The 12,460-nt window shown below is 43.5% G+C and overlaps 1 protein-coding gene across 3 annotated transcripts in view; it reads right to left on the minus strand.

Annotated features, from left to right (window-relative positions):
• The window catches only part of SETBP1 (SET binding protein 1), a 383,239-nt gene that overhangs the window by 348,990 nt on the left and 21,789 nt on the right, over positions 1–12,460 (minus strand). For all 3 annotated transcript variants that reach the window (XM_045377737.2, XM_045377738.2, XM_065533893.1), the window contains exon 2: positions 11,412–12,069. In XM_045377737.2, the coding sequence (XP_045233672.2) occupies positions 11,412–11,897 (486 nt within the window). In that variant the 5' untranslated portion in view covers positions 11,898–12,069. The remainder of the gene's footprint in view (positions 1–11,411; positions 12,070–12,460) is intronic.

Genomic DNA, 12,460 nt, shown 5'->3' on the forward strand with positions numbered 1-12,460 from the left:
GGCGGGAGGATCACGAGGTCAGGAGATCGAGACCATCCTGGCTGACATGGTGAAATCCCATCTCTACTAAAAACACAAACAATTAGCCAGGTGTGGTGGCAGGCGCCGGTAGTACCAGCTACTCGGGAGGCTGAGGCAGGAGAATGGCGTGAACTCGGGAGGCAGAGCTTGCAGTGAGTGGAGACCGCGCCACTGCACTCCAGCCTGGGCGACAGAACGAGACTCCATCTTAAAAAAAAAAAATACAAAACATTAGCCGGGCATGGTGCCGGGCACCTGTAGTCCCAGCTACTCAGGAGGCTGAGGTAGGAAAATGGACTGAACCTGGGAGGCGGAGCTTGCAGTGAGCAGAGATCACACCACTGCACTCCCCAGTCTGGGCGACAGAGCAAGACTCCGTCTCAAAAAAAAAAAAAAAAAAAAAAAAAAAAAAAAAGAGGGATGCTGAAAAAGAAATGCTCAGAGGCCCTTCTAATTTCTAGCAATATCCACGATTCTGGAAGCGTGACTCAGTTGTGGACCTATGCCTTTCTTCTGACACAGAGCTTCTGTTGTCAGTCTTCTCCTGCCTAATGACCAGATGCCTGATTCTCACCTGTGTCCTCAATGAATTTAACTTCTCATTCGAGGACCCTTTCTGGATCTCCCAATCTTGCCTTCCTTCATGATCCAGTAGCACACAAGCCCAATCAGAAACACTGCCCTGCCATTTATCTAAATGGTAGGAATCAAGCAGGAAGACTGGGTTAGTTCAGGAACCTGATGACACAGGAAGAATCACACACCCTAATAAGTTAGTTTATACATAATGCTGCCCCCAAATAATAAGAATGGAGAAATCATGGAGAGTCCCATTGTACACTACAAAACCCATGATCCACCATGAGGAGCTACTGCTTTAAGTTGGTTCTGCAGGGGTACTATGTGTTGTAAAAAATGCTGAAATTCCTGAGCTGAGTTCTCATGAACAACACTAAACAAATGAACTAACTGGCCTGGCATAAAAGGCTGTCCACACTCCTGGGCAAATTTATATTTGCAAATGATTGCTTCTTATTGGCAAGACATGGTGTGTGGCCCACCTGGAGGGACAGAGCTGCTCTCTATCTCCTCTTAAGAATTTCCTACCCACCCCCATCCTCCTATCCCCCACTGTGAAACTGGCTAGAAACTCGTGGGAGGCAAAGAAGACCATCTGGTGGGGGATGGGGGGAAACCACAATAAACAAGGTCTAGAAAACACACCAAAGTAACCTGCATTTCATACTAATGATGATTATCGAATGGCCTCACAGGCTGGATACTGAGGTGGGAACTGCTCAGACTTCTCAGAGTAAATAAAAGTCTCAATTGTTTCCCGTGTGAGGTCACAGGTTGGTGGGGAGGTGAGGGAAGTTGGCCCAGGGAAGAAGGGGCAGGCAGGGAGAAAAATACAACAACCTGGGAATTCAGAGAGAAATGCAAACTCAAGATACACAGGGAGGCCCTTGCCTTCATAGGGCAAGATCCACTGGGGTACTATGGAAAATGGGGAAGTGCCCTAGAGGTGGTGTAGTCAGGCCAGGCCAGTGACCTGTAATCCCAACTCTTTGGGAGGCCAAAGCAGGAGGATCGCTTGAGGCCAGTTCAGGACCAGCCTGGGCAACATACCAAGACCTATCTCTACCAAAAAAAAAATTTTTAAAGATAAATCAGCTAGATGTGGTGGTGCACACCTGCAGTCCTAGCTGCTCAGTAGGCTGAGCTGAGAAGATCATTTGAGCCCAGGAGTTTGAGGCTGCAGTGAGCTATGGTTGCACAACTGCACTCCAGCCTGGGCAACAGAGCAAGACCCTGTTTTAAAAAAAGATAAAAAAAGGAAAAAAAAGGCAACAAAGAAAGAAAAGAAGGAAGGGAGGGAAGGAGGGAGGGAAGCAGGGAAGGAGGGAGGAAGGGAGGGAGGGAGGAAGGAAGGAAGGAAGGGAGGAAGTAAGGAAGGAAGGCAGGCAGGAAGGAAGGAAGGGAGGGATGGAGGGTGGGAGCTGGGGGTCTCCAGGATGAAATTGCAGTGCTAGAGTTTACCCACAGCCAGGGCCAAGCAGCAGAAACAATCAGGAGGGAGGGAGGGAGGAGGGAGGAGTAGGGGAGGGGGGAGGAGTGGGGAAGCGATGTGGGGGAGGGAGGGAAAGAAAAGAAAAGAGAAAAAAGTTGCATAGTTCAAACCTCTCGCAATGTAGGGCCCTGGGTGTTCCCGTTCAACACACTCAGGTGTGCACTCCCCCAGCAGCGGGGGCTCACTGATCCACCAGTCAATATATAATTCAGCCTCAGGCCGACTCGATATGACATGGTATGGCTAAAAATCAGTGAAGGTGTTGTGTCTGTCTGTACACCTCTTGAGGATGTGGGTCTACTTAACTCCTGCCCTCCTCTCTGGCAGCCTCTTCCTCTGACCACTGATGGCTCCATAGGGGAGTGACCAGAGCCTTAATGTCAACCTTCCAAGTCAAGTCACTCTAAGGACCATGCATGTTGAAACACTTTCCCCAAAGCAGTGTGGCTGTGTGCAAATTTTTAGTTTATTGTGGATATTAAAAACTTCCTGGCTGAGTGTGGTGGTTCACGCCTGTAATCCCAGTACTTTGATAGGTTGAGGTGGTCAGATCACGAGGTCAGGAGTTTGAGACCAGCCTGGCCAGCACAGTGAAACCCCATCTCTACTAAAAACACAAAAGTTAGCTGCGTGTGGTGGCATGGGCCTGTAGTCCCAGCTACTTGGGAGGCTGAGGCAGGAGAACTGCTTGAACCTCGGAGGCAAAGGTTGTAGTGTGCCGAAAACCTGCCATTGAACCCCAGCCTGGGTGACAGAGTGAGACTCCATCTCAAAAAAAAAAAAAAAAAAAAAAAACTCCTAAAATGCATGGCTTCAAGGCCTTGTGCTGTTTATTTTCTACATTTAATGCTGTCAGGAACCCGAACCAAGGCCTCAGTTCGGACTCTGAGACCCCACCCCGTGTTCTCTACCTTGACTATCTTTAGCGGCTCCCAGTAACTTCCTGAACAAAGCCACTTGTGTCTAATAAACAAGCAAGGCAGGTGGGGGATGTCCTGGGATATGCTGCATTTTGTAGCTTGAAGGTGGGATGTTTTTAACTTAAACTTGCAGGAATCAGAAGAGTCAAAATGTGGTAGGAAAAGGCAAAAAGGGATTGTTTCTCTTGCCTTTTATTAAAAAGAAAAAAAGGAAATATAACTGCGGGTCAACTAGCAATGTAGCAATGAGAGGACTTTTTGAGGATGTAAAATTGCAACGATGAGGAAGAGGGGCCGACTTTGCAAATGCTGGAAGAGTAGCAGCCGCCAGCTAAACCCCACTTGGTGGTTCCTTTGACACTGCTTTGAAAGTTTCATTTTGAGTCATCCTTTGTGCTCAGCAGTCATCCCCGTTTGGCAGATAAATGACCACAGAGATAAAAGACCTTTGAACTATCTCTAAATAAATCCCTATAGCAATTCCTACCACCAACACCAAAAAAAAAAAAAAAAAATTCATTAGTGATATGCTCAACTAATAGATGTTTCTCCAGGCATCAGAGATTAGGCCCTGGTACTGCCCCCCCAGCTAACATATAATTCAACACAGTCCAGGCCTTCTAAGTGCCCAGCACCACTGCAGATCACTGTGTGCCCACTCTGTGCCTCAACTAAGGAAGTTCCTGTGGGTGGTCAGCCGGGAGAGATGCCAAACAGCAATGAGAGCAGGACATACTGAGCAAAGTGCTGTCCTAAGTGCCCAACAGACAATTTCAACCTCACTACAGTGACATCAACAAGGAGGGGCTGCTGTTATCCCTGATTTTCCAACTGTCAGGAAACATTTCAAGAGGTTAAGTCTTGCCTAAGGTTATGCAGCCTGTCTCTGTTCAGAGGCAGAGAGACCACGTTCCTGGAATCAGAGTATCTGAGTTCTAATCCACTCCCAGAGTGGAGGCTTTTTCTAACAGACCCTGCACTCCTCACCTAGAATTTCACATACAGAGCACACTAGCCATGCTTCAGAGAATAAATGACTTCCTGTCTGAACAGAACACAGTTTTCTGCTGGCTATTCTGCCAGATGCATTTTCAATGGCATAGAATTCACCAAAAAACCTTCCTTGAGGGAGTCCAAAGAGAAAAAACAAACCAGAGAACACCAAACCAGGAGGAAACAGCCAAGCTACATATTTTAAACCCCCAGAGAATCCCAAACACAGGAAGAAAAAAAGGGAAAAATGGAAGACAGGGTTGAGGGATAACCAAATATTCCCAGAATATACTTATGGACCATAAGTTTGGTAAATCACCACATTTTAAGCTCAACTCTGACCCTTGCTCCCATGATTTTAGATCATTTGACATTTGGTGCTAAAAGGAAACAATCTGATGACGGAACAGTGGTTCCAAACAGAGGTCAAAAATCTGTTTATAGTAATGAGCGTTCTTAAAGAGAAACACTTGCCCTGCTGATGAAACAGAATGGCCCTTAAAGTTTCTAGATTATAGAACAGAAACAAGACCTCAGAGGGAAAATGCTGCTTTGTTTTCTTCTTCATCTTTTTTTTTTTTTTTTTTTTTTGAATATGTAGAAGCTGAGAAGCAGGGAGGTAAAGTATGCTGGCCGAATGTGATTGTGAGTCACAGAGGCAGAGCCGGTGCCCAGGGCTCCCATCTCCAAGGCCAAGGTTCTTTCCCTCACACTTTCAGTTGACATGTCCAATGCTCCCTGCTGCCATGCAGAAAAGGTCGTTCCCCGCCTTCCCTGCGGCTTTAGCTATAACATAATCAGAGAGAAATCTATCAGGAGACAAAATTTCCAGGCATTCTCATGAATATATAGAAATGTGGTACTTAAAACAAAAACGTTTTTAAATCTCAGGAGATAAAAACTAAAATGAAACAAGAGGAGAAATTCGACCTCTTGTGTAGAAATGCTAGGGAGACCTGATCTCCAAGTCAGGATGAGGACGTTGTGGAGGAAGAAGCTCATACTCCCAGGAGTTTGAAACACCACATTCCCACCCCCAGAAGAAGAGAGGCCAAGTCTTCTGTAAAGCAGAATACTTGGGAATGACCAGAGAAAGTGCTGACAAAAGAGGATGGCAAGGGAGGGACACTTGAACCACCAGGAGAGTAGAAGTCTCTCTGAGCCCCCCACTAGGGTGGAGGAGGAGAAAACCATGGGTGCAGCAGCCAGAGTTCAGGCAACCTGCACCCTTGGCAAAGCAAGCCACCCTTCACCCTCTGCCAAACACCTCTTCTCATAGCCCCCTCCGCACCCACCTGTAAACAAAATTGCTACGACCATTAAAGGTCAAGAGAGAAATGTGCTTCTCAGGACATGCCAGGAAAAGGGAAGAACCCTAGAGCAATCTCTCCTTGCTGACAATTGTGTTACCAAAAGGCTCCGCTTTCATGTCTCGACCCATTTTAAGCTCCTCTGCACAAAGTCACTCTCACCAAGTTCCCCAGCACCCCTGTAACAGTTCCTTCTCTCTGATTCAAAGCTCTCTGAGCACTCCTGCTACTTACAGAATTAAATCCAAACCCATTTATTTGACATTCATTGATCTCTGCATTCTGATGCCAACCTCTCTTCCCATCAACAACACCTAAGAAACATTTTTCCCATCCATACTTTGTGTGTTTGCTCTTTGTGTAAGGAGGAAATTAGTGCATGACTTATTTGGCTTCACAAAAGCAGACTGTGAATGCTCAGGACAGAATACAAGAGTCTTTCCCTACGCATATGATGATGGTCTAGACCAAGACAAATCCTGAATGCGTTTTTAGGACCATGGCAGGCACTTGATGGGTATAAGGTTGAAGTCCTTGCTACAGGAGGAAATAAGATCTCCCAATGGAACTGGAGAGGAGGAAAAAATAAATCCAAAGAAATGAAACAGAAGTTGTATTTTTGTCAAAAGCAAATAAAATTTGTAAATACAATAAATGAAAAAAAAATAGGGCTTTAACTAGTGAGATTTGAATGCTCTCTCAAAACCATGGAAAACTTAGAATTAAGGAAAATGTGCCAGATTAGGCTTGTGCCACCCCAGCTATATGAGAAAGTATGGAAGAAACACTCTAGTGATCTCAGCTTCCAGAAATCCTTTACTTTTATAGGGTGTGGCAGCTTAGGGACTGGAATATACATTTGATTGGAGTCTAATAGAATTGGCTTCATAGGAAAACCTTGCCCCTTCCAGCTCCTCCTCCTTTGAAGCAATCTGAGCCTCAAGTTCCTATAAATAAATAAGATCTGCCTGGCAGGATTGTTATGAAGACTAACAGATAAGGTGAGTAATGTAAAACAGCTAGCAGAGGGTCTGCCATGTAGCTCAAGAAATCAGAGTTATTATGATGATGTGTACTCTGTAAATTATCCATTTCCTTCTAAAATCTTCCTCTGAGTTATATCATGTAGATATCATCACCTGTATTTGGCAGATGAGGAAACTAGGGTTTCAGCAAATTCATACTGCAGATCCAGATTCACAAAGCTGCTTGGTGTCAGACTATCACACCACATCTCCTACCCTGAGTCACTGGATGGCATCCATCTGGAACTCCCATGCCCTTATCTTGCTGTTGAATCTAGGCAGGTGTCCCTGACTCCTAACATCCTCAGGAAAGAGAAGAGCTGCTAAGCCCTGCCCAGCTTGGAAACTCTTCAAAACCCTGTCACTAATGGAATTTTTTTTTTTTAGATTGAGTCTCATTCTGTCATCCAAAAGGGCTGGAGGGCAGTGGCGCCATCTCAGCTCACTGCAACCTCTGCCTCTTGGGTTCAAGCAATTCTCTTGCCTCAGCCTCCCAAGATGCTAGGATTATAGGCATGCACCACCATGGCTGGCTAATTTTTGTATTTTTAGTAGAGATAGGGTTTCTCCATGTTGGGCAGGCTGATCTTGAACTCCTGATTTCAAGTGATCCACCCACCTCAGCCTCCCAAAGTGCTGAGATTACAGGTACGAGCCACCGTGTCCCACTACTGGAACATTCTTCCAGAGACTCATCTTCATGTTCTCTGTTGTTTTAATCTAATCACCTAGAAGGGAACCTGAGGAAGTGTAAGTTATTAAGTCACTTACCTGAGTAAGTTTAAGATGCAACCATGTTGGTCCCATGATAAAGAACAAGTTATACATGTAGTGTCCATCTGCAAAATTACACCTGTCCAAAGGAGAGTTCAGAGGCCCCGAAGTAGGTTCTGAGCTCTCCCCTCAGCCCCTACTTCTACCAAATGCTGCTTTCACACCTCATGTAAATCCACTCATCATAGACCCTCTCCCAAATAGCATCTCAATTCCTACCCTAGTTTTATATGGAAGAAAAAAGACTGTTATCCTGGTTAGAAGAGTCCGTGCATCCTTGAGCCAGGGAGGTAGTACATGGGCTCCTCCTCACAACTCACCACTTAAGTGGCGATGTTCCCTGACCATTTATAATCCCTTTCCAGTTTAGAGAGTTAGCCCTAGGTTTAAAATTTGGAACAAGGCTGTTAACAATACTAGACATAAATGCCTTCATCCCAAAGCAGTGGAACATGTATAACTAGAGTTAACGTCACAGAGAACTAGCCTATAATATGTAAGTCATGCTACCCTTATCACACAGAGCTTTCTTTTCCAACACCAGTGAAAAAGAAAATCATTTGGGATCCCATATAAGTTGTCTTTGCCTGAGGCTGTCAAGCAATGACTTCAACAAAATTAACTGGTTCACTTAAACAACAACAAAAAGCAGCACATAAGATAACACCTAATTCCCCCCCGGCCTCCAAACTCGGAGGCTGAATTACGAAAAGCAAAACAAAATAAAACAAAACTTTTATTATCCTGAAACTCTATGTCCTTACCCTAAGTTAAGGATCAATGTACATTTTTTGTAAGGATCAGAGAGTAAATAGTCAAATCTTTGAAGGTCATAGTACCTCTGTCACAACTACTCAACTCTGCCACTATAATAAAAAGCAGTCAGAGACAAAACATAAACAAATGAACTTGGCTGTGTTCCAATAAAACTTTATTTATAAACACTGAAATTTAAATTTCATATGCCTCACATATTACAAAATATTATTCTTTTGATGTTCTTCCAACCTTTTAAAAATGTAAAAAAATATTATTCCCTTGGGGGCAATACAAAAACGGGCAGCAGGGGGCTGGATTTGGCCCAGGGGCTATAGTTTGCCAACCCCGGCTCAAAGTCAGCACATATATTCAGATGACTCCCTAGCAGGAATCACTACCAGCTCAAAGATCAGCTTAACAGGGCTTCCTTTCTAGCTCCTAGTGTAGGACCTGCTTCCCAGAGGCCACTCCATGTCCACTTATTCAAAAAGTGGTACAACTTATAAAAATAGATCCAGAAGGTGACTTCAGGATTAGATGCTGGTGGGTTGCTTACAAAACCTCATCCTCATCCATTCTGTGCCAAATTACTGATCACATACTTCTCATTCATAAAAGTAAGTAAATTCTGCAAGTTTATGCCACTAAACTTTCCCACACACACAGTAGTCAAGGTTTCCACATCTCACCCTCAGCTTTAGCCTTTGCTTACTCTCTGGTTGCAAAACAGCAGGAATTTGAAGGGTAATAAAGTTAACATTCTCATCCCATAGAGATCAGAGAATGTTCCTGTCATCTATCAAGTAATTGAGACTCAGTGATGATAGCTTTATTAATTCATTTCTGGAAAGTAACAGTGTTAGGCATAAATAAACGTAAGAAGGGTGGAGAAGTACCACATGAAGCAAGTTTCTAACAATTAAAAAGTTTTGAAGGGTATTCCCATCACAGCGTCATCATAAAGAGCACTGTGCATTGCATTTCAGTCCTTCTCCTTCCTCTCTGTCCCCTTCAATTGCTGAGGCATAAAAATGCTTATAACAAAAAGGCAAATCACATATTCAAATAAGCAATTTTATTGCTTTCCCATAAAGTCCACAAAGAGCATCCAGCTTTTTGGATGAAAACGACCAGCCTGAGAATTTCAGATATGAGCACTAAGGTCCACCGCGCATTTCAGCTTTGAAATCATCTCGATGGTACAGATTCCAAAGCTTATTCTGGTGTGTTCCAATGGGGAGAAAGCTATATTTGGGAACAGTCAGTGGCTTTAGGAAAAGTGGTACCTAATCAGGACAAGGTATTCTCTTTTTAGGGCAGCGAATTTGGGTTTGAACTCCCAAAACTGTGGGTTGCTGCTTAAATCCTGGCAGTGAAAGTGATGGAGACAAAGGGTAACCATTTTTCAAGACAATCCACCCACCCAAAAATACAACAACACACAAAGAACTGGCCAACTCAATGGCCAGAAACAAAGATATTCATTTTCGTATCTGAAGAGACCCAACTCCAACGCAAAGTCTCACTTTCAGAGCCTGATTTGAACTGTTGCATTTTCTTGCCCGAATCTCAGAAGTTTCTGTATGTGCGGAGATTAAACCTTTGGTTTCACAACAGAGTACCCAGAAATCACTGCAAAGTTGTAATGGGGGAGGAGAGAGCACGACCTCTATGTTCTGGCAAAACAAACCAATTTCTAAAAGTTATTTTGTCTTCCAAAATGTTAAACTAAGGTGACCAATTGTCCCAGTTTGCTAGGAACTGGGACAATTTCTGGATGCAGAATTTTCAGTCTTGAAACCAGGAGAGATTTTTTGGGCAAACTGTGATGAGTCAGTCACCCAGAAAGTCTCTTCTAGCCCATTCTTTGGATTTTAAATGCAACAAGATCAGCCACAACACCCAGTATAAGGATGGACACAAGCCCCCTGTGCTAAAGAAATAATATGATTCCTAGTGGTTTTAATGAAAATAACTACCCCAAAGCTTAAAAACAAAACAAAACAAAACCTAATGGTAACAGAAATGCTATGGATTATCCTTGCGCTATAAAGAAGAGAAGTTCATTCATTTGTGCCATATTTAGCTAATCCACATAGCTAGAGCCCAAATAAATGATCAAATGTCAGGGAGAGAGTGACAAAGACTATGATTAACACCTACAACCTAGAACCCCAAAACTCTGTCAGTAAAAGGGCTTCCTCCAGGGCCATCCCCAAGTCCCAAAGATTCTCAAAGACAAAAACTTACTATACTAAGGCAGTCCTCTGCTATCACAGCTGAGTGCCACACACAGGAAGGGAGGTCACTGTAAGTCACTGTAACTCCCTAATATACAAAATAAATTCAATGAAATATGAACTCATTCATTCCCAACCAACTGACACCACCAACCACCTGTCTAGCTATTTTGCACATCCATGTTTGACTTTTAGGAGGAAAGTAACAACCAACCAAGTTAAGTCAATGCCCAATCTTAGAAGTCCATGATGTATTGGACAGAGATTCAGGCCAATCACTTGCCCCTTTTTTCGGTTTTCTACAGTTCCAGTTCTAATGCGCATCGCTGGCTTTCACAATGATGAGTTCTCAGCTCTGTGAGAGTCTTAGTTACTACAAAGACAGGGCTTCCATAGTCAGGCGAGTGATTCATCTTAGGAAGATTTACAGTAGTAATGACTGAAATCAAAAGGAGAGTTTAACAATTCTTGACTGTTCTGATTAACCCAAGTTTTTTAATATCTCACTCCTAACTATGAAAACTAATGCAAACAAAGAAAAAAATACTAAAAATTTTGTTATGGCTTAGCTGACCCAGACAATTGGCTGTTATACAATAAACAGGAACTCTCCAAAATTACAATTCTATAGCTATTGCTGTCAGACATGCAGAAGATATGATACTATACCAAGATTATAGCAGAGGTGTTTCTTCTTGAGTCCTTAAATATTCCATCAAGGAGATTGGTAATTAATGAGTAGGTAAGTACAGTCGACCCTTGAACAACACGGGCTTGAACTTCAAGAGTCCCCTTACATGAAGATTTTTTTTCTTCTACCTCTGCCACCCCTGAGATAGCAAGACTTTCAACCCTCCCTCTTCTTCCTCATCCTCAGCCTACCCACCATAAAGACGATAAGGATGAAGACCTTTATGATGGTGTACTTCCACTTAATAAATAGCAAATATATTTTTTCTTCTTTTTGATTTTCTTAAGATCATTTTCTTTTCTCTAGCTTACTTTTTGAAAGAATACAGTATATAATACATATAATATATATAATATAATATATTAAATCAGTGTTAATCAACTGATAATATTACCAGTAAGGCTTCCAGTCAACAGTAAGCTATTAGTAGTTAAGTTTTTGGGGAAGTCAAAAGTTACACACAGATTTAACTGTGCAGGGGTCTGAGTCCCCAACCCCATGTTGTTCTAGAGTCAAATATAATATATAAATAGACCCTAAGAAGTTGAGGATAAAATGGCAAAAACAGAGAAACAAACAAAAACGACTATAAGACAGTGCTTCCTACCTTCTTTTTGGAGTGGCTTCTTTCTTCCTCCTTCGTGGCTTTGCTGTTTTTTCCAGCACGGGACACCTTCTGGTCCCCAGACTGCTTGATGGTGATCTTGATCTCAGGTGGACATATATAGTTCTCCAAATTCTTTGGGGGTTTCTTAGCCCGCTTTGTGGTCTGAATCTTTAGCTTCAGACTTCCCTCTGTGAAGTTTGCCTCCTTGATAGAAAATTCCTGCTCTTCCAAACCATCTCCTGCCACCCATTTCTCACTGTCCGCGTTGGAGTTGGAATCCACATCCCGCCCTGAGCCTAGTTCATCCTCCTCCTCTGGCTCCATGCGTTCTCCGCCCACCGGGATCCCCTTCCCAGGTCCTGGAGTGGAGAGCAAAGGTTCTCCTGCACAGCCAGGAGCAGCTGGGGGCTTGGCTGAGGAGACCGGCAGGAAGTCTGACTCGCCCCCTCTTTGCCGGGAGCTGCTTAAGGTTTCCCTGGACTCCATGACAATCTCTACAGTCTTCAGGAGTTCTCAGGAGGGGGAAGGGGAAAAGGGAAAAGGGAAAGGTGAGAAGAGAGGACACCCAAAATTCCAAGAACAAAATGGTCCAGTTGCTAGGGTCAGATTCCCAGGGATGGAGACACGATGAGGTGTTCAGAAGAGATCAGATCTGCAACTGAGAAGCAAAGAGACAGTTAGGCATGGCAGAAAGGAAAATGACCTCAAAGGTTACTCAATCTAAGTTCTAGAGGCCCCTTTCCACTTGTCTATGGCATCCAGAAAAAAAAAAAGTGATGGAAAAACATCTAACCAGAATAAGCACCATCCCCAAATTAGATTTTACTAGAGCAGAGGGAAAAACACATTCACACATGCCTTCATAATGGATTGCTATTAATTTTATGGCTGTAGGCCCAAGAAAAAAGATAAGAGGTGCGAGTTCTCCAGCCCGGTAGCAAGCTAGAGGTTTCTTTATACTGAAGCTTCAGCCGTGAGTCACTGTTAAAACCAATCATGACAAAAGGGAAGTCTGAAGTATTGAGGCTCAGGTCTACTGGAACTGTATT

Source organism: Macaca fascicularis, chromosome 18, assembly GCF_037993035.2.
Source record: "Macaca fascicularis isolate 582-1 chromosome 18, T2T-MFA8v1.1".
NCBI classification, from domain to species: Eukaryota; Metazoa; Chordata; class Mammalia; order Primates; family Cercopithecidae; genus Macaca; species Macaca fascicularis.